This window comes from Podarcis vaucheri (assembly GCF_965113315.1).
Source record: "Podarcis vaucheri genome assembly, chromosome: 11".
Taxonomy (NCBI): domain Eukaryota; kingdom Metazoa; phylum Chordata; class Lepidosauria; order Squamata; family Lacertidae; genus Podarcis; species Podarcis vaucheri.
Window position 1 is genome coordinate 19,942,491 of NC_138749.1, and position 26,739 is coordinate 19,969,229.

Below are 26,739 nucleotides of genomic sequence, written 5' to 3' on the forward strand. Positions count from 1 at the left end.
CCCATGCACATTTGGGCTGTGAGAAGAAATAGCCCTGAATTGGAAAGCTTCATCTTTGAAATCCAAGCTGCATGTAGAGGCCCAGAACAAATGCAGCCACGCAAGCTGCAAACCCAGCAGTGACTCTCAAAGGCTCTTAGTCCAAGCAGCGTCCTTCATGCACTACTTCAAAGTTCATTTTGGAGCATTTCATGGCCCCCAGTGTGCAGAGGTTGGCTGTCATCCTTCTGTGCCGAACGTTGAGGCAGAAGAGGTGCTCCTCACTTGGCGGGCACTGGCTAGGGATCAGGCAGAAGCAGGTATTGTGCGTCTCTGCAAGAGAGAAACAGGTTTTTGTTTCACTCAAATGGTACCCAGAGAAGAAGAAGAGGAAGAGTTTGGATTTGATATCCTGCTTTATCACTACCCGAAGGTGTCTCAAAGCGGCTAACATTCTCCTTTCCCTTCTTCCTCGCCCACAACAAACACTCTGTGAGGTGAGTGGGGCTGAGAGACTTCAGAGAAGTGTGACTGGCCCAAGGTCACCCACCAGCTGCATGTGGAGAAGCAGAGACGCGAACCCGGTTCCCCAGATTACAAGTCCACTGCTCTTAACCACTACACCACACTGGCTGGAAATATTATAGAAGCAAGACAGAAATACAGCGTCTGGCTGGAGTCTCTTCCAGCCCAACTTTGAGGTGCTTGGGATTGAACCTGGCACCTTCTGCATGGAAAGCAGATGCTTTGCCACTGAGCTATGACTGTTCCCTACGAGGTTCACAGCTCCTGACATTAGGAGCTGCCAGGTCAAAAATTAAAAAGTTGTCTTCTTTTCCTGGTCTTCTGGAGATGTGCTCAACTCACCCACTGAGAAACAAGGTACTAACTTGTGTTAGCTTATTATACTTCAAAGAAAAGAGTCGATTCTCTTTCACACGCCAGCCTCATTCTGACCTCTCTCCACACAGCCATTGTCCTTCCCTTTCTTGGCTGAACCGTTCGGTGCAACAGGCCAGCCAAGAAACATTTCGTAACCTTACGGGAAAAGCCATGGTTGTTTCTCCCTCGTTGCACAATAATGCTTGAACAAACAATCCCATGGGGATTTCACTTCTTAGCACAGACACGCACTCAGAAATATACCAGATCGTTTTCATAAAACAAACAGTACTTTCCCTTCCCAGCTGCTGCTATTTGTACAAGATGGAGCTTTCAACTGTGTGTTGGGAGCTGGAAGGGGATCACAGCTCTCCTGGGACCACCCTGGGATTTCCAAGACGGATAACATTCTTTTCCTCTATTGGCCATTGCTGGGGTTGGCAGTTGGACGTGTTGGGTGCTTGCTGCAGCTTAGTTGGTATAGTAACCTATAATCTGGGGTGGGGAACCTCCAAGTCTGTGGGCCAGTCCACATTAGCCCATGGAACCATTTCTCCAAACCACACCCACCCACCCATCAACTGACATCACTGGTGACATCATCTGATGGCCGTGAGGGTGGGTTGACTGTATACACCTCTGTTCCTGGGCAGCCAAATGGGCAGAATTTAACCCCTCACTCATTAGCTGATGGACAGGGGGTTAAATCATAGAATCACAGAATTGTAGAGCAGGAAGGGACCATGAAGGTCATTGAGTCCAGCCCCTGCCCAAAGGAGTCCAATCTTTTGCCCAGCTCCAACCCATGAACATGAGATTAAGAGTCTCATAATCTACCATCTGAACTATGCCAGCGCTGCTCAGTTTGGCTGAATTCCATGCCATGGAAACTCCTGCTAAAACCCAGGTTTGGCCCATGGAGCCAAAAAGGTTCTCGCCTCTGTTTTAATCGGTTAATCAAATTAATTGACTAAAGACGCAACTGTAATTGCTGCAAGTGCGATCACAGTGCTGAGCATTAGCCCAGAGCCACTGAAGGACTGAGGAGTCATGCTTACCTAGGCAGCTCTCCCAATCATAGCATGTGTCGTAGCCACAAGGTTCTTTCTTTATGCTGTTTGCGGACATTTTGGCCCTTTCCTTGGCCCACCACAAGTCAGTGTCACTGAGGCAAGGGCCAGCATGCAGGAAATGGAGCAAATCCTCTGCAAGGCATTTTCCTGCCAAATACTGACAGCTGGGCTTTGTAAGGGTTTGCTCAGAAGCTGCATCCAGGACACAAACATCTTCAGAGTAGTGTCTGCGAAAGCACAAAGAGAAAGAATTTAGTGGACAGTAGGAGGAGTGAAAGGAGAAGCTAATTCTAGTTTTGTCCCCATATTCCTCCCACTGCACAACAAAAAGGAGGAACCTGACAGCTAGTGTCACCTTCTGAATTGGTTGCAAAAAAGAGGGCAGGTTGAGGTTAGTGGGGCAGTGAAATAGTCTCGGAAGGAAGGAAGGAAGGAAGGAAGGAAGGAAGGAAGGAAGGAGCAGCCTAGGTTCCATCATCTTTAAAGGGAGACTGTAGAGCAGTTGATTGTAAATAACCTGAAGCCTGCTCAGCACATTGGAGAGATTCAAGGAGACAATGAATCTAAAGTCTGGAATGTCCCTAGGCTTATCAGACAGCTTTATGAGACTAACATAAATCTGACATGGAGGCAGATGATGCTTTGTTTGTTCTTCAGAGTGTTGAAAAAGGTACATAAGAAGTATCATTGCTCTCTGTGAGTACAGTAATCTCTCGCCAAACAGGTTTTGTAGTGGGTTTTCTTTTTGGGTGGGGACGCAGCAGGGCAGTGTTTCAAAAACTTATTTGACCAAGGATGACAGTGGAACAAAAGAAATATGTGTGTGCATCAACACCTCTGTCATGCTGCTTAATAGCTATTGTCTGTTTTTTTATCTGCATATGTATGGGGAATCCCACAAGCCTTGAAATCTCATTGAAACTTCCCACTCCAGCTAAAGAAGTTTAGAGCTATAGATATTTCAACATGTTACATGTGGGTGGGGAGGGGATGAAGCTTTCCTTACCCACAGTCCTCTGTTGGTGACAGGCACACACACTGGGATCTAGCCTGCTTTTGGCCTGGCCTGCAACTGCCTTGAGCTTGAGTGTGACCATCTGGGGAAAACAACAACCAGCAAATCATGATTTTCAAGGGGCTTGGAAACACAAATCCTACTGCAGATAACATAACATATGAAGTTATTTTATGCTGAGTCAGACCTTTGGTCTATCTAGCTCAATACTGTCTGCACTGACTGGCAACAGCTCTCCAGGGTTTTAGGCAGAGGTGTCTCTCTGGACATGCCAAGGAGTGAACCTGGGACCTTGTGCAGGCAAGACAGATGCTCAGCCACGGAGCTGCAGTCTAACACCTACATAGAGCATTGGCAGATGTAGAGACTTGAAAGGATTAAATTTGAATGTGGTATGAAATGAGAGAAGAAGGCTTTGAAGAGACGCATATGGAGAACTGATATATTAGAAGCAAGAGAGCACAGTGGCAATGAAGCCTAAAGTCACAAGTCAGGATTGGAAAGGAGGACATACTATATCAGAGAGGTGCATAAAAAGTGGTCTTGGTGGGTATCCATTTATTTATTTGTTGCATTTTTTTTCCTCCCTGCTCCTAGAGAGCTCAAGGCACCATTCTTCTTCTTCTTCTTCTTCTTCTTCTTCTTCTTCTTCTTCTTCTGCCACTCGTAGCCAAGTAAGATTGTCTTCCATAAATATGGTTTTAACAATGAGTCCATAAGTGACTGTGGAGGCCAATTCTGGATCCACACGTCCTTCCAAGTGGGGAGATAGGTTTTCAGGTGGGACTTAATCATGGTGAGGGTTTCCCTTAGCGTGTTTCTCCCTTTCGTCCTGAGTTTGAGCATCTTCAAAGTCCATGACACTTTTGGTAAAGGCTGCTCTCCAAGTGGAGTGCTCACAGGCCATTGTTTTCCAGTTGTCAGTTTTTATACTACTATGTTTTTTAGATTTGCCTTGAAAGCGTCTTTGAGTCTCTTTTGTTGACCACCAGCATTACACTTACCATTTTTAAGTTCAGAATAGAGTAGTTGCTTTGGAAGACGATAATCAGGCATCCACACAACATGACATGACATATGTAGTCATGCACTTTTATCTTCACAACAGCCCTGCAAAGACTGAGAAGCAATGACTGACCCAAAATCAACCAGTGAGCTTCATAGCGACATGTGAATTTGAACCTGCACCTCCCCAGCCCTGGTCTGGCAGACTACTAGCCACTGAACCACATAGAATCAACTTGCTTCCCTTTACCTTTCTCACAGGTGAGCAGGCTCCAAACAGGAGGCTTCCAGGATGGGCCTTTCCCACAGGTGTATTGTCTGTGGCCACTTAGAATATAGGTTGCAGGGCAGCTAAGTTGGATGGTTTCTCCAATGCTGTAGTCACTTTTAAATGGAGAAATGGATACACTAGGAGATGCTGATGGTCTGAGACAAGAGGATGCTGTAGCAAAATAAAATAATAAAATAAGCATCTTGTTATAAAAAGCCTGCAGATTAAACATGCAATTAAAGATCCACTCATATGTTTAGTTATCCCTTTGCTCCAGATTCAACTAAACAGCTGCACTAGCAGAAGCGAGAGCAACAAGTCCCACTAACACAATGGGGCTTTCCCCCTTCTCCTCCTCCCCATAAATCGGCTTTGCAGGGGTTGGGAGAACCCACAAAAGGTCACACAGTGGGAGGGGGAATCGCTCTATCTGGCAAGGGTTTTTCTGGCTCTTACGCTGGCAATCGACAGGCCTCTGTGCCCATGTTTGATCTGGTAGGCAGAGAAAGAACTGATACCCCACAAGGTTGTATCCACTCAAACAGACAACTTCAGCTTGTTCGCCAACAGCATAATAGTTCTTTTCATTCTGAAATCAACAGGGAGAATTGGTTTTACTCGCTGAACAAGTTTTTAAAAGTTTTGGAATCACAACTTGGATTGGTAACACGAAAGCTCTTCCACAGAACCTTTCTTCAGGATATCACTAGCTCTTCTATTTATCTGGGCAAATGCCATCCCATTCTTCTACACAAGTACTCCCAGGGAAATTAGTGTATCCAAAAAGTTCTCTACTGTTCCTTTATCTGTGCAACAACCCTGTAAAGTAGGGGAGGCTGAAAGTAAGCCAATGGTTCCAGTGGGCTCCATGACTGAGTGGGAATTCCCAGGAGGATCTCCCAAATCCTAGTCTGACAATCTAATCTCAAAAACATTAATGTTTTATCTCCTCCACATTCCCTCTGATGAATTGAGGGAAATTAAAATGGCAGCTCTCAGCTGCTCATAGAACACTGCTGGTCCTGCCACCAACATGGATGAGAAATTCCAAATTGGTCCACTAAGGCAAGAAGGGGCCCTTCAGAGGCCTCTCAGGCCATCTCTTTGCTGAAGACAGGAGCAAGAGCAAGCTAGGCATTGAGATAAAGGCTTTTACCCATTTAGAGAGAGACAAGTTCCAACACTCACCCTGATGAACCCATGTTCTGGAGGGTCTGGTTTGAGGCATCCAGATTCAGGCTGCTCAACCAAAATATCCCTTTCCTTTTTCTCGTCACCATCGTTGAGACACAAGGCCCCCCTAGAAGAAAAGAACCACTGAATTCTTGCAACCTTTATTTGCTTACTGCTTACTGGAACCACCAGAAAGACTCTAGGGCTCTTCCAGGTTCTTAAATACTAATTTAAATAATTGTCACAAAGACACCAGTCTCCAGTAACCTTAATTCTGAGGAAACCAAAAACAAAGTAGGTGCTTCCTGCCAAAAAAATCCTCTCACTGCTCAAAGATTTGGGTGGACATAAGAATACTATCTTCAATGAGGAGCAATTGCTTTTTATGGTTCTGGAGCCCTGTCTGGAGATACCAGGGATCGAATCTGAGGTGTAAAAAGGCATCATTATCCATTGTCTCTTTATTTGTCACATGCAGCACTGTTTCCGTTCCACTATAGATCATCTTCTGCCAAAGACTACATTATTTGCCTCACTGCCTGCTGTGGTGGACTTATCTGACTTAATTAATTATGTAGATTATGTAACTGACATTGTCATTACATTATTCTACCTTTTGATTTCAACGCAAAGGAGACACAATGCAAATTGTGTGTGTAATAAATGATGTGTTGTTTGTGGAATGAAAGTAGCAACAAAACCAATCATATGCACCAGATTTACTTCTATCCCAGACGTGGAACAATTAAGTGAGCATTGGCAGTTTCCACTCCTGGCTCCATTTTCATTGAAATTCTGCAAATAGGGAAACTGCAAAATCCTGACAAATGGAAATCAATGGAGCTACAGCCCTTCCCACAATTAGCCATTCTAGTTCACTCTTACTTGTCAGCAAATATGGAGAGGTAGCATTCTTCCTCTTGGGCCCGTTCACCTTCACATGGTTTCCCACCATTTAGCGGTGAAGGATTGTCACACTCACGGGTCCTATATCTCTTATGGCCAGCATTACAAGGACTCCATTGAGACCAGCAGTTCCAGTGACCATCCACGGCGACTGAAACAGATGAGAAGAGAAACCCCTAACAAGCCTGGAATAACCACAAGGTTCACTGAAATGTTACACAAGGTGAGAGCAACACACGCCTATGCCCAGCGCTAGTAATAATAATAATAAATGATAACAACAACAATAATAGCAATTTATTATTTATACCCTGTCCATCTGGCTGGGTTTCCCCAACCACTCTGGGCAGCTCCCAACAGAATATTAAAAACACGATAAAACTTCAAACATTAAAAGCTTCCCTAAACAGGGCTGCCTTCAGATGTCTTCTAAAAGTAAGATAGTTGTTTATTTCCTTGACATCTGATGGGAGGGCATTCCACAGGGCGGGAGCCACTACTGAGAAGGCCCTCTGCCTGGTTTTTTAAAAAATGCAACACCGGTACTTATGTTTTCTTAAAAGTGTCGTGGGTGCCAGCACAAAATGGCTACTATAGACAGCAAAAGACGAAGAGAAGGTGATGGTACACTGTACTGGTGAGCACTGTCACACGAAAATTCTTCTTCTAGGTGTCATAGTTGTATCTGCAGTTCCCTGTATTTCTGCCATGGTATCAGGACCATGCGAAGCTGAAATGTTGTTATAAGGGTTGTTGCACGTTGTTATATTTGCTATGACATTGCTGTTTTATTATGTTATTATGAAACTGCTCTTGTGGTGGTTGCCTATGAGGTGCATCCCTTTTCTTTGAGCATGATTCTTTTTGTGTAAAAGCAGCATGCAAATAAAATTATGAAGGACTATACCAGATTTGTAATCAGGTGCTTTCATCTCACAGTTGTCGCCATATGTACCAGCCTGGCACACACAGAGGCATTCGGTTCCGGAGAGCATAGGCCTGCCATTGTTGGGGCAGGGAGCGCATCGGCACGGGTCAAATCGCTCCGCATATTCTGCAAGAGCTTTCTGGAGGTTATGCCGTTTAGTTGCCGCACACGGGAAGTCCTTCACCAGATCCAAAATGGGAGCCAGCTAAATGAAAAGAGCCTTGTGGTAACATCAAGTGCAGTGCATCTTTATCTCAGGAACGGGGGACATGTGGTCTTCAAGATGCTGTTGGAAGCCAACGCTCATCACCAAATGGGCAGTGTTCAGGATGATGGGAGCTATTTGTTTGGTTCATAAAATTTATACAGTGCTCGATTGTTTAAATTCTAACACAAGAGAGCTAGTGTGGTGTAGTGGTTAAGAGCGATAGACTCGTAATCTGGGGAACCGGGTTCGCGTTTCTGCTCCTCCACATGCAGTTACTGGGTGACCTTGGGCTAGTCATACTTTTTTGAAGTCTCTCAGCCCCACTCACCTCACAGAGTGTTTGTTGTCGGGGAGGAAGGGAAAGGAGAATGTTAGCTGCTTTGAGACTCCTTCAGGTAGTGATAAAGCAGGATATCACATCCAAACTCTTAAAAAAGTGGGGGGGGGATGACTCAGAGTGTTTTACAAAGAGAATAGTTATGTTGTTGGAGTTCCACAACACCTGAAGAATTGCATCTCTCCTTAGGTGCTTTACAAAGTTAGAAGAACATAGGGAGCTGCCTTAAACCAAGTTGGACTATTCTTTTACCCACTTCAGTAGATACCCACCAATTGTCTATACCACTGGTCTTCATCTGGTGGGTAGGTGCCTCCTATTGAGTTGTGGGCTGATATAATAATAATAATAATAATAATAATAATAATAATAATAATAATTTATTTATACCCTGCCCATCTGGCTGGGCTTCCCCAGCCACTCTGGGTGGCTTCCAACAAAACATTAAAATACAATAACCTATTAAACATTAAAAGCTTCCCTAAACTGGGCTGAATTCAGATGTCTTCTAAAAATTTGGTAGTTATTTTTCTCTTTGACATCTGATGGGAGGGCATTCCACAGGGCGGGTGCCACTACCGAGAAGGCCCTCTGCCTGGGTCCCTGTAACTTGGCTTCTCATAGTGAGGGAACCACCAGAAGGCCCTCGGCGCTGGACCTCAGTGTCCGGGCAGAACGATGGAGGTGGAGACGCTCCTTCAGGTATACTGGATCCAAGGGGAGTGCCAAGAAGAACTCTACCACCATGCAGATGTCTGGCCTAAGATTAAGAAACAGGTCTCCCAAAAATATGTTTGGGCTAAAAGCAGGTTTGAAAAGGTTGAGGAAACCTAGTCTACACTGCCTGGTTTCAGTCCTGGCTTGAGATGCAAGGGGTTGAAGCTTGGATCTTCTGAATGCAAATCAGATGTTCTACCTATCTCTTTAACTTTATTTTGTGACCAGAATATCCACAACAAGATTAATAAATGCTTTCCCCATTGTGAACCGAGGACCTATGTTCATCTCTTTGTGGGCTAAAAGGATACACTGCTTCATTGCTTCTGCTTTCCTACCTCAAAATCAACAACGATTGGATTGTCTTTGGTCGATTCCAGCCAATTTGTGTACACAGCATGCTCTGGGAAAGATCCTTTCTTTTCCCAGGCCAGGGCTGCCGCGTATTCAGACCTCCCTCCTTTTACTAATGAGATAGACTTTTCAGAGGACTGAAGAAAAGAACCTGGAACAGATTTGAAAGGAGTGGTTTTTGGTTACCAGAGCAATGCTCAAATTCACAGCATCTATTCAAAATCGATGCAGACGGTGGTTTGCAGAAAACCACCTGAAAGAATGAATGATATACTGGCCATGACAAACCTCTAGCCCATGGGCATAATTAGGTCTATTAGGTCTCTCTATTTGGTCCATGAAGCCATTTTGACCAAGCCATGACCGCCTGCTTGTTTCTGTCATCATATATTATGTCAAACGTGAGTCAGCTTAGCTGAAAATGAGGTTTGTTTTGAAGGCAACACTGATGGTCAGTGCTTGAGCTACATAGCAAGTTGCTGGCATGATTATTGGCACTTGTGACGACACAGGGCTTTGCATGCACCAGCTATCATCTGAACGTTGGCAAACGTTGGCACCTGCCACTTGCAAGCTGGTTGTTGCCGCTTGCAGAGATGCTGTTTTTTTGCCCACACAGTTTAATCCTAAACTGTGCGAGCAGAGAAAAGTGGGTTACCTAACATCACTGAATGTCACCTTAGTGAATTAGAGAAAAACCCACTAAATAGTCCAGTGAGGTCAGTGGCTATGGAATGCTGACTGACTGTTGGAGGGGAAGTAATCAGAAAATTGGGTGGGAGGGGGAATGGAATAAGCTTGTCCTGAACAAGAGCAGAGCAGACTGCAGTATTACATCAGTGCACCAAAAGAATAGAGACTTATACACCAAGGAAGGTTACTGGGTAGCGCAGGTGTAAGTTCATTTAATTTACATAGTGTATGCAAGATGCAGGATGGAGCTTTCCACAATACATTCCATTTCTTTACTTACGTTTCTTCCTTTATTAACCACTTGTCAGCTGAAACTGTCAAGATCAAAATAAAAAAATTCCTTCCAGTAGCACCTTAAAGACCAACTAAGTTCTTTAAGGTGCTACTGGAAGGAATTTTTTTATTTTGACTATGGCAGACCAACACGGCTACCTATCTGTGTCAAGATCAAATTAGAGTCGACATGCATTTGACACTCTTTTTTTAAAAAATAAATAAATAAGCAAATAGCATCTGCTAAGGGAGGTATTAGGGACACGGGTGGCACTGTGGGTTAAACCACAGGTCGGCGGTTCGAATCCCCGTGACAGGGTGAGCTCCCATTGCTCGGTCCCTGCTCCTGCCAACCTAGCAGTTCGAAAGCTGCTCTGGCGGGAAGGTAAACAGTGTTTCCGTGCGCTGCTCTGGTTCGCCAGAAGCAGCTTAGTCATGCTGGCCACATGACCCAGAAGCTGTATGCCGGCTCCCTCGGCCAGTTAAGCGAGATGAGTGCCACAACCCCAAAGCCGGTCATGACTGGACCTAATGGTCAGGGGTCCCTTTACCTTTAAGGGAGGTATTTCCTCCTAATGAAAATAGCAGCTACAGAAAAAAAATGAGATTTCCAAGGACAGCAGCAGAGAAAGGGCTAAATTCCTTGACCATGTCTGCTTCAGTTAACCCTCCCCAAAAGCAATTAGTCTCTCACAGTGCTTTGAAATCGTGAACATTGAGACTATTCTAGAGCAGAATTTAATGGAGGTTATTTTTTAAAGAATGAAAAAAGCTGAATCCCTGGATATCAACATAATGCACTCTTTGCAAGTATTTGCCACTGGAAAAACAAAGGATATTGAGGTTATTGCTTATTCTTATTATTCACCACGACACACTTCGAGGCAATAGGATCGTTAGAAATCCACTATCCTTTATAGCTACCTTCATGCTTCTCACTCATTCTGTTGTTGATGCAATCTGTACGCACTTTCTTTTTCTTCCTGAAAAAGACACGCCTCGTTGTTTCTGTCCGGACACACTCATTTGCTTCTTGCTCTGTTAAACCTGTAGTGGGGAGAGAAATCATGTCCCCAGTACTTAAAAATGCACAAAGCAACTCAGCATTCATGTTATTTTTACTTATTGTTCTGCCTTGCAAACAACACTGTGGGAATAGCTCACTGTCTCTTTCCGAAGTGGAGAGCAAATGTTGTTCATCAGAACTGGCTGAAACTGGTCAACTCACTTTAGTGAGTAAGCAGAAAGGAGCAGCTCCTAAGTCTCATGTCTGACAGCATTCTGCTATTACAGAAAAATAACAATATGTGCCTGGTTTGGAATCAGAATTCCAGCAATCTTAAATAATACAAAATAACACAAACCTAGGCTGGTTCTAGACACATCAAATAAGTGTTTCAGGAAAATGCACTGTAAACTTTGTAAGAGAAATCACGTTGGTGTCACAGTGTTATAATGCATATAAAATGCATATAAAACACTTTTTCTTTACCAATCTTGCTGAGCCCCTAATGAGTTCTAGGGGTATGCTTTGACCACAGGATTCAACTTGCATCTGTATGTGCAGCTTTGGGGAGCAGTAGGATCTGTTTCAATGGTGCTCTCTGTCTTTCCAAAGCAAATCATTTAGAACCACATTGGATCCACCCAATTAACTACAATGGATGGTGTAAAAATGCCCCCACCCGCCTTTTTCTAGAAGAGGGTGAAATTTGCAGCGAGGATGAAATTTGTAGGTACAGCAGCCCATCCAGAATGGATTGCTTGCCAAATTCTAATCTAGGCAGATAAATCCACAGGAGTCTTGTGCAGCAAACTTTAAAGTATGATTTTTCAAACAAAGGAAAAGTCTATACATTTTTCATTTCTATATTGCCAGAACTGGATGTGAGAGGATGAAGCGTGCCAGAGTTCAGAAACCTAGCTGCCATGGTGTTCCTGCAAGGGGAAGATTTACAGGTCTGTGGTAGGAACAATGGGAGTTATAGGGGGATGTTGCTGAGGAAGAGAGCATGGAACCAAGGAAATGTCACACAAACCAAACATGCACACACCCAAATTTACTCAGTTACTCAAGACGTCATTGGTCAGAGCAGGCATAAGAGAGGAACTGCACTGTTCATAATTTAAACATTCCTCTTTGTGCCCTCTTCATGGGAAATCTAAACAAACATTCCTTTTTCAGGCCCCCTGCCCCCAAGATTTGGTACAATATTCCCTCATGCATATCATTATATTTCATTATATCACTAAAGAGACTTCTGGAAAAGTTTGGTTTTCTTAAAAAGAAACTGTTGCATATCCTCTCCCATTCTCCCCCAAACAGGGCCATTTACTGCTGTTAAAATGGTGATGTGATCTTCCCTAGCTAACTGCCACATACCTGAATTTCTCAGCTCTTCAGCACTGTATTGATAGAGGAGGTCATACGTGCCCCCCATTGAACCAGAAGTATAGTAATGAGTCCCAAAGTCATTGAATATCCGGCTGTAAAGGGCATAGTTGTACTCCAGAGGCAGGCTGTTGAGGGCCTGTAGGAAAACTCCAGAGAGGTGCAAGTCTGACTGTTTCACTGTGAAGTTCGACACAGCAATCACCTTATGGACTCTAATAAAGTTGGAGTTCTAAAATGGAAGAATTAAAGTTAGAGTCTGTCCCAGTTGCTAATAAGGCACTTATTTGATTTTTATGGCCATTCTTCACCAAATGCTCCCAGGGCATGTTACATAAAATGACAATGGTTTTAAAACAACATAAAATTCATTAAAACCATGAATTAAAAGCACAAAGCTCAACAAGATCACATGAGCAGCAAAACAGGAGTGCAGCAACATAAAATAGCAGGAGGGAAACTGCTACTCGTCCAAATGCCTAGGACAGCACCTTGATCCAAGGCCAAAAAAAGTATATCAATTGCCATAAGATTATACCTGGAAATAGATGGGCATCCCAGAACACCTTGGAGCCACCACAGAGAAAACCATTTCATGTGCTGCTGTCACTTGAATTGTAGTGTTTCTCAGGGCTGAATACATACCCCATAAGTGTCCCCCAAAAAACCTGGACATCCCATTTTTTTATCATAAGAGAATGGCAGCCACTTTGCTTGCTGTGAACTCACAGTGCAATTCCCCCCTACTTAGCACTTTTGGGAGGGCCATAATCTCATGTGATGCCCCCAAACACACATTTATGGGTGCCATGCTTGAAAAAAGCAATTTTTTTTTTTGCCTGGGGGGAACTGTGGTGTGAAATTGCACAAGATCATGGCAACCAAAATGGCCGCCGTGCTGTTGTGATAAAAAATGGGGAAGATGGCATACAGGAAGATGGTGTCCCAGATTTGGGCTTCAAAGAGGTGGAGGGTATGTGAATACAGTGGAGCAGTTCACAGGTGAATACCTATAGTACACACATACACACACACACCCTAATACCTCTTGTTTATCATTTGCCCAATTCTGGATGAATTTGTGTCAGCACTCAACATCTGAGTTCACCATAAGTGGGAGTGATGGCTAATAGCAGCCAAAAGGACTATCCCTCCATGATTATGTCTCTTCACCTTTGAAGGCCAATAAAACCAGCCACCTGCACCACATCTTACGGCAATGAATTTGTTGGTGAGAAACTTAACTTTAGTTCTTTCTTGATTTTTGGTTCCTTTTATTGCAAATTACAACAATTCTGTCCAGAATGTTCTATTTATCACATGCTATCAGTAAATGGACAAATCACTAGCTCCGGCTCCAACAATTTATTTATTTCTAAAATCTTTTCCCATTTACAATCCCTGGCTGTTGTTTCTACTGTGATATTTTATACAGTATATGAATGAATAAATAAACTGGTTTAAGAGAAAAGCTTATCTCTACACTGCAGACACTAGAGTAATTATGTTCATATTTGTTTCACTTGGGAAAAGAATTTTTTTACTTATTAAACAAATGCTACCAAGAACATTACTTTAAAAAATAAATATTATACCCCATAACACCCACACTTTTATTGAAACATAGGCTATTATGAATTCATTTAGAATTTACAAGTATACATTAGAAAGAAAGGACAAATGTTGCACCATGATAAAAAAACCAACTCACCATGCAGAATATGCTTTCCAGAAAAAAAGAGAGATTTGCTCATTACATTTATATGCCATTTTTCCTTTAAAGAATTCAAGCCACAGTGCAAAAGGTCCTTCCATTTTATATTCCTGACATCCCTGAGAGGTCGGCTAGGTTGAGATGTCATGATTTGCCCAAGGTCATCTAGTGAACTTCCTGGTCAAGTGGCAAGTTAAAACCAGGTTGCCTGAAATCTACTTCAACACTTTAGTCCCTGAACCACACTAGGTCTCATCTTAACTGTTGCCAGAGATATTAGGGCAAAAAGGCATCTAGATTTAGCACCAGTGATATCTGTGCAGAATAGGTATGGGTGAATCTGTCAGTTTTGGTTTCTGCCATTTTTTCCTATCTTAATCTAGTTCTCCACATTTTCACAGCAGTCTACCATTTTTTAAAAAATATAATATTGAAAACTCATCTGCATTTTAGTGAAAAATTCTCAAAAGATATATATTTTTACTGGACAATCTCCCTTGCTATGATGCATATTAGTCTGCTATTTTTCACTAATATATGCACACTTTATCCTAGTATATGCAGTTTTGTACACATTCCTTGACTGGGGAACTGCATTGCAAAATTCAGACAAGTGCAAATTTCAAAAAACGGCTCTGTTTGTATTGTTTCGAAAAGTGTGGATGTTTGCTTTTAAATGCAACTCGGATCTAAATTCTCCCCTTTCCCTAGTGCAGAATAAATATAATTGGTTTGGAAGTAAATTCCCTTCGTTTTTTTGTCAAGACATGAAAAGAATTGCCTTGCTTGATCAGATCAGAAGTCTAAACCAGCATCACAGCCTTCGATAGCAACCTCAGGCGGTGAGTGTCGACAAAAATGGAGTCACGGAGACAAGAATATTAGCATTCTCAGGGGGACTTCAGTTTTGGCAGAAGTACACAAAACCTAAAACAAACAGTAACACACACACACACACACACACACACACACACACACACCCCTCTAAAATTACAGCCCAGTGTGGGCTGAGTATTTTCAGCAGCCACAGAACATTGATGGTCAGATGGGAAACAGGAAACTGAAAATTAGGTGGGCAGGGAAATGCAATACAACTTCCTGAGTTCCTTACACTGATATTATCCTGGAGATGGGCATGGCTGGGTGGCAGGAACCCTGAAAAGGAACACCACTGCTAGGAAGTGAGGATACATAACACCATTTTGTTGCAAGCCTCACTTGCTCCAGTGATCTTTGGTTGTCAGATTTAATGCACATGGTTGTTGAAAGGGTGTGTGTGTAAACATTGGTATTAAATAGCAATGGAATGCAAAAGCTCAGTCTGCGGTTAATTGCATAAATGTATGCAAAATGAGCGTGGTGATCTTCCCTGATAAAAATAGATTCATCTCAGCATCGCTGCAGAAACTAACAGCTGTATTGAAACAGGAAAAGCATTGTCTCTGTTCAGACACAAATGAATAGAAGTTTTTGATCAGATGCAATCAGGTCTACTAACCTTAATCTCAGTACAGAAACATTATCAATAGACACGCCTTAAACTTTATGATAGTTGTCAGGGCTGCTACCCAGTCCCAGCTCACATAGGACCACGTTAGCCAGCGTTCACGTTAAAAGAGTCTTTATTGGGTTACAGGTTCCATTTCCAAACTGCAATGTGCAGCCCCACGTCTTCTATGTCAGACCGGCGAAGACCCGTCTGAGTCTCCGCCTCTAGCACACCAGCTTAATACCCTAGCCTTGCTCCACCTCCTGCGCCTTTCCCTCCGTCTCTGGGTCCTTCTGCCCCCCGGGGTCTCTTCTTTCCTACTCTCTTCTGACGCGGACCCCCCTGACCCTTCCGCCTCCTTGCGGCGGGCTTTGGGACCTGGCTCACTCTCCGGGCTGCTTACTGCGCCAGCTTCCGCTGCATTTGAACTTGGCGCGCGCGCCCAACTCTCTACCTTCCTCTTGATCGTTTCGTCGCTCCCGGAGGTGGGCGTGACTACTCCTGACTCATGCCCTCCCTCCTGCTGAAAGCCTCCGGAACCCGATGTCTGGTCCCCTTTCTCCCCTCTGCTCCCGGCTGGGCACGTGGGTCCCGATCTCCAACTGCTGCTCTCTGATCCCTCTCTGGACCCTTCTTCCTGGGGTGTCCCCCTGCTTCCCCCCCTTGCTCTGACCGCTGGCGCTCCCTTCTGGGAATCCTCGGACTCACTGGACAGGCTCGGTGATCTCGGGTCGTCATCCCCACTCATCCTTCCTTCGTATTCCTCCCCCTCGCTCTCTGTCTCCTCCCTTCTCTGCGTCTCTGCTCCTGAACCCCTGACAATAGTGTTTCTTCCCCAGCCCTGATTGCAATGTATCTAATATTATCTGTCTTTCCTGCACCACCAGACATTGCTAAACAAGAAAAGATCACTCTTATTTCAGTTGTATTGTAGTGGTTTCATTGGGCTTAGAAAAAGTCTAATTTCACCCATCAGGAGACATTTAGAAAGAAAAAACATATAAGCTGTATATGAAATATAATGTCTCTGTATTCCCTTTCAATGATCTGAATGGACTGCTCTAAACTAATCTGCTTTGATCAACACTTTCAGACCTATGATACAATTTTCTGCTTTCCCACAATACAGATACTTCAGTAAAGGAAAGGTTTTGTGTTCCCTGGAAAATAAACCATATCCTTTTCCGCTTCTGCTGGTCAAGACTTGAATTCAGCACTGGTGGACAGAGACTGAAAAAAAGGAGAGAACAAAAACATGAGTACCTTTTTATATGACGCTTGCACAGCCTCTCTGAAGGAGGATGAAGATGTGACCTTCACTTTAGTCTTTCTGGAGAAGAGCAATGGGATTCCAGAAGATCGTCTGCCTGAGCTAGAGGAAGAGCTGCTTCCAGAGGAAGAAGACTCTAGAGGAATTAAATCATTGTAAAAATCAGATGCCACATCGTCCTCTTCATTCTCTGTCTGTGGAGAGGGAAAACAGAGACACCCTTTTTAATGAAATGCACCCACAATAAATATAAGGCATAGTTCTATTCAAAAATTATGTCTCCTACATCCAGATCAGCATGTCACCAAGGAGGACTCAGGTTCAGATGTCCCAAAAGTCACCCCACTTGGGGGGTAGGGAGCCTTCAGCAGCACTTTCTCCATCATTTTGGCCTAAAAACATGGTTTCCCCTTCATCTTTGGGCTCTGGGGATGACTCCACTGTAGTGCCTGCAATTCCACAGCCATACAGGAACACGAAACTGCAGGGGGGAAATTACACGACTCCCAGAGAGGGTAGAACCACAAAAAGTCTTCAGATGATCTGATCCTTTGCTGCGACAACATCTACCATAGCTCAAATAGTGGGGAACTGTCCAGGGTCCTGATTTGCCTGCTCTGCCTGCTTCCGCTTACCCAGCAAGCCTCAAATCCCAAAAGAAAAGGATGAATATTGCTCAAAGATACATAGATTTCTGGAAAACGTCCAGTCCTCTGTTGCTAAAGTAAAATATCATTTGCCTTATAATCATTGTAGAGCTTCTGTATGCAAGATCTGGTGTTTTGTATTTTTTGACCGGTACCTGAAAGCTGACCGTCTCTAAGTTTGCAGGAACCCGAAATGTCTTCCGTGTATCATTATTTTTCACAAGTGTGCATTTGCCTCCATTGAAAGAATTGCCGAGGACTTCTCCTCTGTTCTCCTGTGCCATAATATGAAATCTGGAGAAAGGGAAGATTTCAGAAAGTTTGGTTGGTCACAAAAAGCACCAAGGGCCAACTTGTCAGTCAAATAAGATGGATAAATGAGTTGACTGAATAAATAACACTGTGTGCCTATGCATACTTATTGGGAAGGATAGCCTGAAAACCAGTGGGACTTAATTCTGAGTAGCTAGGCTGGAGTATAAATTTATCCCTTTCAACTTGTCCACTGCTCATGTCTATCCTAGTTAGGGATGGGGGAGAGAATTGTTTAGTTCACATTTTAATGTGAATCTACATAATGTGCACTTCCCAAACCAATACAGGAGGAACAAAAACACAAACTATCTTTCAAAATTCAAGCTTTTGCAAATTTTGCAATGCAGTTCTTCAACTAAAGAAGGAGAAGCATGGGGAAATGTGAGAAATGTGCACAAAGATGTGTAGATAAGTGAAAATAATGTAGAAAATGCAATATATCAAGGAAGACTGCTTGCAAAAATGTGTCTATTAGGTAAACTTGAGTACAAAAATGATTATATTAGGAGAACGGAATATGAAAATCCATACAATTTTGCACGGAGACTTAAAAATAAATCGGAGACTGAAGTGGGAACGAGGCAAACTGAGCATAAGATTGGAAAAATGAGAAACCAAGAGAAACTGAAACTGATTAGGTTCATCCATCCCTAGTCCCACCTTTCCTATGTATTAAGAATGCCTGTTTATAAAAGCAGAACCTGCTCCTTCATAGCTAAGCAGAAGTAAAGGAAAAGGACCCCTGGATGGTTAAGTCCAGTCAAAAGCGACTATGGGGTTGTGGTGCTCATCTTGCTTTCAGGCCCAGGGAGCTGGCGTTTGTCCACAGACAGCTTTCCGAGTGGCCAGTATGACTAAACCACTTCTGACACAACGGAACATCATGACGGAAGCCAGAGCACACAGAAAGGCCATTTACCTTCCTGCCGCAGTGGTACCTATTTATATACTTGCACTGGCATGCTTTCAAACTGCTAGGAGCTGGGACAGAGCAGCGAGAGTTCACCCCGCCGCGGGGATTTGAACCGCAACTTTCCGAACGACAAGCCCAAGAGGCTTGGTGGTTTAGACCACAGCGCCACCCACGTCCAGCTAATCAGAAACCAGCTTTAAAACCACCTCCTATCAGCTCATTCCATCTTTCTCAGCGTTAACACAATTCATCGGCATGAAAGTTAACCACAGCTTTTGGAGTTGTTTAAACATCAACTCCTCTTCCCAGGGAACTCTAGGAATTGTTGCTCTGTGAGTGGAATAGGGGGTCTTCTGGGTTTTAGATCGTGGGTTATTCTGATCAAGTGAAACTTCTGTAGGAATTTTGAGGTATCTTAAAAATAATTTAAATGGGATTAGCAAGATTTATCAGTTTGCTCTGCTCCACCTTGTGGTGGGGAAAGTGTGAAGGCAAGTGGCTTCATTATATGGGGGGGGGGCGGGGTAGAGTGTCTGCTGCAGTTGAACTAGACATTTGGGAAATCCAGTCATTGCAGAACAATTGCAAGAGGATGCAATTTGTAGAAGAGGGAGGGATTAATCCTTTCTCTGCATGTCATTTGCTCCTTGTAATTCCCCCTCCAGTCAAATAAATCCCCCCAACAAATATAAGGAAAAGCAATGTAAAAATACAATATTAAAATCAGTTAAAACAAATTAAATTATCAGTCATGTTATGGTAATCAATATATTTTTCTGTTTACAACAATTTTTAGGAAACCACAGTGATAATAGTGCATGCAGAAAGCATACTTGGATGGTATATTTATATTCTGTTTGTAAGGTGTTCTTTTTAACTTATTCAATAGATGTGAGCAAGCAAAAGGCATCTAAGAATAGCTTCCTTACCCATGGCCTATTAACTGCACGCTAGGAATGCTCTCATGCCTTCTGTTGCACACAGCCTTCACACGGCGACAGTTCCTTTCATCTGAATTGTCCCCACAGTCATTTTCGCCATTGCATTCCAAGTTTCGGCCGATGCACCGACCTGTTGTCAGAAACATAAGAAAAGACCTGCTGTATCGGGGCTAAAGACCTATCTAGTCTAGTACTCTGTTCTCACACAGTGACTGCCCACAAATTTATCTAGTGCGCTTTCAAAGCCATCCGCATTAGTGGCCATCAAGCCAGTCAAGATGCCTGCCAAGATAGATTTGGCCTTTCACACCATAGTTTTAAGAGTTAGAAGCTATTGTTTTAGATTATTGAACACCCACACCCACACCAAGAATGTATTATTTCACTAAGTCAAGGATAGGGAACCTGTGCGTGGCCCTCCAGATTCAGATGCTAATCTGGAATGGAGAACTGGTTAGAGAGCCTAAATAAATGGTGTCAGAGCTTAAATAAATAAATAAATAGGGCTGTATCCAACAAAGTTATTGCACAAGTGGCAGTGGCGTAGCATGGGGGTGCAGGGGGGGCCGGCCGCACTGGGCACAACATCTGGGGGGGCGCGCTCGCACTCGCAGCTCTCTGCCCCTACCTGGCTCACTCACTCTCTCTCACTGCAGTGCTGGCTGTGCAAATCCGATCCGAGCCGCTGGGTCGCCGCCCACTGTGGAGGGGGTGGGTGCCAGGCATGCGGTGCGGAGAGAGAGCGAAGGACTATCTGGGGGAGGGACAGTGCAGTGGCCACCCAGCGCAGCGCTGAGCGCGGGAGAGAACCACACCAGACCAGACCAGGCAGCAGCAAGAAGAAGCTGGCAGCGGCGGCAGGTTAGGCGTTAGGGGGCGCAAATTACTTGCCTTGCCCCGGGTTAGGGGCCGCAAATTACTTGCCTTGCCCTGGGTGCTGACAACCCACGCTACGCCGCTGACAAGTGGAACAGCTTCAACTCATGCAATGGAACTTCCCCTCCTTCTGTTCCTTCTGTTTCCCCCACACCCTCCAAATTCACTCTGTGTGTTCCCTCAGCAGATTGGAAAGGAGTGCAGGGGTGCATGGGGGAAGAAGACAGTCAACTGCACACATGGACCTTGCTTCACTACTAAAATGGTTGTAAAATTTTTTTATGGTGCATCTAGATTGAAGGAATCAAGATACAAATCTGGGTTACCATTTTCACACTGGAATTTATTCTCGCATTTTACTTCCTCTATGTTGCATTGTTTGGTCGGGTAGCACCTCCGGGAATCTACCAGTGGCTCATTGCAGGGTTGCCCCTTAAACTGAGAAGGTGTGATAATGGACCTGACACGAAACTGAAAGGCAGAACAAGGACATCACCATCATCACCACCACCGTCAAGTAATTTATATTCTGCTTAATTGCCAAAATGGCTTCTAAGTCATTTACGAGTATAAAACCCATGACCAAAAAATAGAAACACACATTATTAAAATACACAGAAAGCCATTCCACCAAAACATTAAAATAAACACCCCCAATACAAATGTGCAATTAAAAAGCCCATAAAAATAGAACAGCAGTTAACAGTTACAACAGGATTTGTAGGCCAGGAGATCAGAAGACTGCTTGTATAACAGCAGTGTCTTTATAAGCCGGTGGCATGCCAATACTGATGGGGGTCTATTGTAGTTCAGCAGGAAGAACATTCTGTAACACTGGTGCCACTAGTGAAAGCAGAGTATGAGGAGAGGGCAGTGAGATTTTGCCTCCCCTCTCCAGATAAATTTAAAGAAACAGTGCATGTCTTGAGTTGAATAGTTAGTGGGAAGATAGGAAGGAGCCTTAGACTGAGTCAGACCAATGGTCAGTCTAGCTCATTATTGCTTACAATGACTGGCAGAAGCTGTGCAGGGTTTCAGAAGGAGAATCTTTCCCAGCCTTACCTGGAAATGCTGAGCATTGAAGCTGGGACTTTCAGAATGGATAGGGAGCTGTACTTTGAATGAATCAAAATAATACAAAACGCTCACTCGCACTTCTCATTGCCTGTCAGGCTTCAGGGACTCAGTTTCCTCCCCCCCCCCCCCGCCCCTTGCTCGTAGACAAGCAGAACAAAGAGAAAGGAGTCTCTTACCAGTTAGAACTTTAATGATCACAGCTAGAGCACAAAGAATCCATTTCAAATGAATGAAGGTTCTCCCAAGTAAGGGTTCCACCCACTTCCTCCCTAGTCTGTGCCCCCCCCCGGGTCACTTCCACGTCTTGCATCCTGATCTCGCAACCACTGTGCTTTCTGTGCTGCCACCTTATCTGCTCTTTTTGACCTTGGGCTGAGCGGCTGGACCAGGCATAGGCAAACTCAGGCCTCCAGATGTTTTGGGACTACAACTCCCATCACCCCTAGCTAACAGAACCAGTGGTCAGTGATGATGGGAACAGTAGTCTCAAAACATCTGGAGGGCTGAGTTTGCCTATGCCTGGGCTGGAAGCTTTCCAATGACAGTGAGTCTGTTAACTCTCTCTCTCCCAGTTCCAGTGGCGTAGCGTGGGGGTGCAGGGGGGGCCGGCTGCACCGGCCGCAACATCTGGGGGTTAGGGGGTGCAAATCCACGGGTTAGGGGCCGCAAATTACTTGCCTTGCCCCGGGTGCTGACAACCCACGCTACGCCACTGCCCAGTTCTCCTCCTCCTAGGTGTTCCTCACCCAGTACTTCCCAGCTTCTGCCTTCTGAACTATGTCCCTCTGCAAACCACTGTTCCAAATCTATTCAGGATCCTGATCAGGGGGAGGGGGAGGCTCCCACCATTCCTCCTCAGTGCAGCCCTCCTCAGCACGGTCCCTGACATTGACTTCCTTTTGTGCCCACCTCCCTTCAATTTTTGCACTTACTTGTTTTCTAACACAGGGATCACATTCTGACCAGGGACCAAAGTTTCCAAGCTGGCAATTGATAGGGCACATCTGCTGGTTGCAGGCCCTGGATTCCTGAGTTGTGCAGAGTTGGCCACAGAGGTTTTTGATATAATAGTCATCCATCCTGATTTGCCTAGAATACGGGGGGGGGGGAGAGACATGTTCGTGGTCAAGGGTTCCTGTCAAGGGAAGCAAAATAATTCCCACCTTGGAACCTGCCGGCCAAAGAGGACAAATGAAGATGAATTAATGTGCAATTAGTTGCTGCAAGGTGTCCTTTTGTCTCAAGGACACCTGAATGGACCTGGAATGCTGCAAGTCGCACTGGCTCTGCCACAAGGGACAGAGGATTGAGATGCCTGCCTTGTCTGACAGAGGGCTGATAAAAACTAAAAGAAAAAAGTTTATTTGAAACAGTTCAGGTTTTCCAAAACTTTGGGGAGGAGGATTAGCAGTGAGTTGCAGGGGTGGGAATTGGCAGATAAAGGGGAAACAACATGTGTTACTGTTGGTATATAAAGCTCTTAACAGCTTGGGGGCAGTTTACCTGCAATATCTCCTTACGCCATATACACCCACTTGACCACTTTGATTTGTGGAACTGGCACTGTTACAAGTGCCACATAATACAGGAAATGACCCCGGCTCCCATTGGTGGCACATAAGCCAACTCTCCCCTGTTATGCCTCATTGTGCCCTGTTACTCCCCCGCCCCACCCCATCATGCCCCCCCCCAGTTACACTTCCGGGTCCCCCCGATGCACAGGTGTCCAGTAGCACATCAATTGGTCATTGCCTGTACTCGTTCTACATTTGCAAGAAATTGATCCTGCAGTGTGGCAACACCCACTCTTAGACTGAATCATTGAATCGTTGAGTGTCGTCTAGTCTGGAACTCCCTTTTGACATTAACATATGAGAGTTCTGGAGGTGAAATAGTTAAACAGCTTACCCAATCAGAACCCAGGGGGGCGGAGTCAGAGGGACTATAAAACCAGCTCTGGGAGGGTTGAAGGGAGGAGATCGTTGGGAGTGGGGTGGTTGGTTGGAGCGGGAGTGAATTGGGAAGAGTCTGTGGGTAGGTTGAGTTAGTGTAGTGAAATAAGCTGAGTCAGGAACAGTTAGGAGCTAGGAAGACAAGTAAATATCTGAGAGTGGTTTAGTGAGTGAGAGCAGGTAGCGGAAGTTATAGGTCTGGATAGGCACCCCATGGTTGTAATTGACCGATACCGTTTATGAAACCACATGCTTGTTAAACTGCAATAAATAAACAGACATTTATGTTCCAGTTTATCCCTGACTGGACTCAGTATTGTACCAAGTAGGGCCTGGGTGGTGGCAGCGAGAAATAAAGTGGCACAGGGATCAATAGACAGTGAAACGTCCTGGGACCCTGTGTGATCACCACATCCCTGTCTACAGACATCAGGCAAACACCTTCCCTCTATCCTTTCTCAATGCCTGCTGAAAACATTTTCATCTAGGCGTATTCCTAACAGACAACTTGAAAGATAAAAAGGTATCAGTTTGTGATGTCAAAGGTGTCGTGTCTCTCCTACCTTTGCCTACTTTGAGTGCCATAATTACAAGTCCTTGAGCAGCTAGACCAGGGAGACCATGGGTAATGGTCACAGTAGCATCCCACGCTGCTGTCAATTGTGGCATGGAGGAGGAGGAGGAGGGGGATGAAATTCATTTTTCTCTCCATAGCTATAGGCAGGGAGTTAGCAAAAGTCAGCAAAGTCTGCAATGCAGAAAAAGAAGTTGTCATTAGAGCAGCTCAACATCCGTCACTATAATATGGCAGCTTAATAGCTAATCTACTGTGCGGTGCCCTGCAGTGAATGTCCAAAGCCGAATCAAACTGTGATAATCACTGGAAGTGTATGGTGAAAGCAGGATGGGACCCCAAAGCCTTTAATATGTACCACTGTGCAGTGGCGTAGCGAGGTCAGGTGGTACCCGGTGCGGAGAATTTCTTGTCAACCCCCCACAATGAAATCTAGTTGGACTCCCAAGAGACTGCGATCTACTCACAGTATAAAAAGACTGCCTGTGATCTACCCATTGCTTTTTTTGGGGGGGAGGGGGTTGGCAAAAGTTGTTGAACTTTTTTGGGATTCCAGGGTTTGGGTCCAGAGTTTCCTCCACCCTCGGCTTGTTTACTTACCTGCGTCTCCCTACTTGCCTGTATGCCTCCTCCAGCAGCCCAGGAGTGTGGGGCTGTCAAAACGAAGGGGGAAGGAAGGAACGCTGCAGCTCCCCCCCCCTTCCCCAGACAGATGGGGAGTCGCAGGCAGGCGGCGGGCCGAATGTCACCCCCCTCAGAAATGACACCGGGGCGATCCACCTCCACTGCACTCACCTTGCTCCACCCCTGCCACTGTGAACAAGCAGTGAGAAGAACTCAGGCTGAAATCCTAGACAATCTTGCCTGAACTCAATGGGACTTACTTCTGAGTAGACATGCCTAGGATTGTTCCACAAAGGCGTATTTATGAGCAAAGTGTGGATGGGAGCAGCAGCTGCATGCAAGCTCTGCCCCACCCTTCTCGTGCACACATTATTTCCATTCAGACGTCCACCTTTCCCGTGCTGAAAAAGGAGCCATACAGCCCCTCATTTTTCATTTCCCCCCTGATACTAACATTCAGTCATCACATTTAAAGCACATGACTTTCTGGGAACCAGGAATCTTTTACTGACTCTTAAAGGAATAATAAAAGAGCTTTCAATGTTCTTTCACATCCGAGAATAATTAGCCTCCTCAAGAAATATCTCTGCAATGCTAATTCCTCTTGAATACAGCCCATAAGCAGCGCACAAAGTATCAAAACAGTTGTGAACCTTATAAACATTTTAACAATTACATTGCAACAGTTCCTCTCATCATTAAACTTCCCAGTTCATGATAATATTCACCTCATTTTTAAAACAACCCCCTGATCCTTTATATATTTAGCTTTCACGTGATGTGACAGAATTTTCTAACTATTTTTATCCCCGTTTACAACATTTCAAAACATTTTGTCCATATCTGTTAGAATTGCTACCTATTTCTTCATCGACCAGAAAAAACAGCAAAGCTCCAGACCTGCCTCAATGCTAGAACAGTTTTACCAGCTTAATTTTCATGAATCAGGACTCTTTTAAAGGTGCAGGAGCAGAAGAGGGAAATAAAAAGGTCACAACCCAAAGAACAACATTCTCAGTGCCATGAATAACACCACTGTTCTTCCAAAAGTTGATAAAGGACTGCCATCAAATTTCAAAGCTATCATTCACCATACTTGCTTCACTCCTTTTAACTAAGCCCCTATTTCACATACTCAACAAATAGCATTATAAATCCGTTCCTACAGAGCTCGTAATTGCAGTCCTTGGGATCAAAAAATAATTCTCGAAGTTCTCCTCTGTGACAAAGCATTCCCTGCAGGAAGCAGAAATCACACCTCATTAGCAGCTGAACCAGATTAACAACATATCTTATTCCCTAGAGGTTTTTTTTCAGTTCTGAGACTGGAAGGGGTTTGCCACACCCCCATAAAGCATTTTTGGTGCATTCCTTATTTTACTAGGAGGATATCAGTTGGATCTTTTAGAAGAGACACCCAAACTGGAGATCTGCTATGTAGGTTTATTGACAGTAACCACAAGTCACCTTGCATACAAATACAGCAAAAACTTACCTGTGCAATTTGTGTGAAAATAATAATTCACAGAAGGCTTCTGCATGCAAAGTGAATCCCTTTGGCGGCATCTATCAACCTAAATGCAATGTGGACGTTAGCCCATCAGAACAGGAGTCTATGCAGCGATGGTGCAACTCATAGGTTTTGTTTGCATTCAATTAAAATGTAACCCAGGGATCCAATCCTAAACCTGCTTAACTATGGGAGCAAGTCTCATTGACATTGTGCTGTATCATGACTCATGAGTAGACATAGTTGCAACTTGTACTTACAACAGTAGCATAAGTGTCTGTAACTTCTATAACAAAAAAACAACAACAACAATGAATAAGTAAACCAGTGGAATTTATTTACTTGCCGGATGTGTACCTTACCTTTCTTGCTATGAGTTCATATGCCAATAGATTCTAAATACACTAGTGGCCAAAATTGTGGAAACCTTTCGGGGAAAGTATATTTCCAAGGTTTGATGGCTCATAACACTTGATTGGCTCTCTAAACGCTCATGCTCATTGGCTACATTCAAATAAAGGAAAGCTACTGCCTATCAACCTAAGCAAGTTGCGCTCCCCTTTTCTGGTTATTTGGCTATAACTTTTGATAGAATACAGATAACTGAACAAACTTTATTGCATTACATTCT

General features: G+C 44.2%; 2 protein-coding genes across 3 annotated transcripts in view; one reads left to right on the forward strand and one right to left on the reverse strand.

Moving 5' to 3' along the window:
• On the reverse strand, positions 1 to 26,488 carry LOC309542868 (complement component C6-like). 2 transcript variants are annotated; one of them, XM_082241841.1, is made up of 19 exons: positions 26,471 to 26,488; positions 26,094 to 26,172; positions 23,964 to 24,148; positions 22,381 to 22,537; positions 20,698 to 20,842; positions 19,484 to 19,625; positions 17,482 to 17,620; positions 16,673 to 16,873; positions 12,198 to 12,438; positions 10,739 to 10,861; positions 8,833 to 8,999; positions 7,212 to 7,437; positions 6,284 to 6,455; positions 5,414 to 5,525; positions 4,682 to 4,814; positions 4,205 to 4,396; positions 2,941 to 3,031; positions 1,920 to 2,161; positions 1 to 312 (listed from the first exon to the last, which is right to left on the reverse strand). In XM_082241841.1, exons 3-19 carry the CDS (start codon positions 24,110 to 24,112, stop codon positions 137 to 139), a joined length of 2,808 nt encoding a protein of 935 aa, XP_082097967.1. In that variant the 5' UTR covers positions 24,113 to 24,148; positions 26,094 to 26,172; positions 26,471 to 26,488; the 3' UTR covers positions 1 to 136. The 2 variants fall into 2 exon arrangements, with proteins under 2 accessions (XP_082097967.1, XP_082097966.1); XM_082241840.1 differs by lacking the exon at positions 26,471 to 26,488 and adding an exon at positions 25,765 to 25,834 and having other exon boundaries at positions 26,094 to 26,173.
• Positions 1 to 26,739, forward strand: part of RIMOC1 (RAB7A interacting MON1-CCZ1 complex subunit 1) — a 375,501-nt gene that overhangs the window by 83,341 nt on the left and 265,421 nt on the right. The gene's annotated exons all lie outside the window — the stretch shown is intronic.

Coding starts and splice junctions, on each gene's coding strand:
- LOC309542868 (XM_082241840.1), bottom strand. CDS start 26,164: ATGCCGCCAAAGGGATTCACTTTGCATGCAGAAGCCTTCTGTGAATTA. Junction 25,835..26,093: donor TTTTCACACAAATTGCACAG/GTAAGTTTTTGC, acceptor TGCTTCCTGCAG/GGAATGCTTTGTCACAGAGG. Junction 2,162..2,940: donor TCACCAACAGAGGACTGTGG/GTAAGGAAAGCT, acceptor GTGCTTTCGCAG/ACACTACTCTGAAGATGTTT.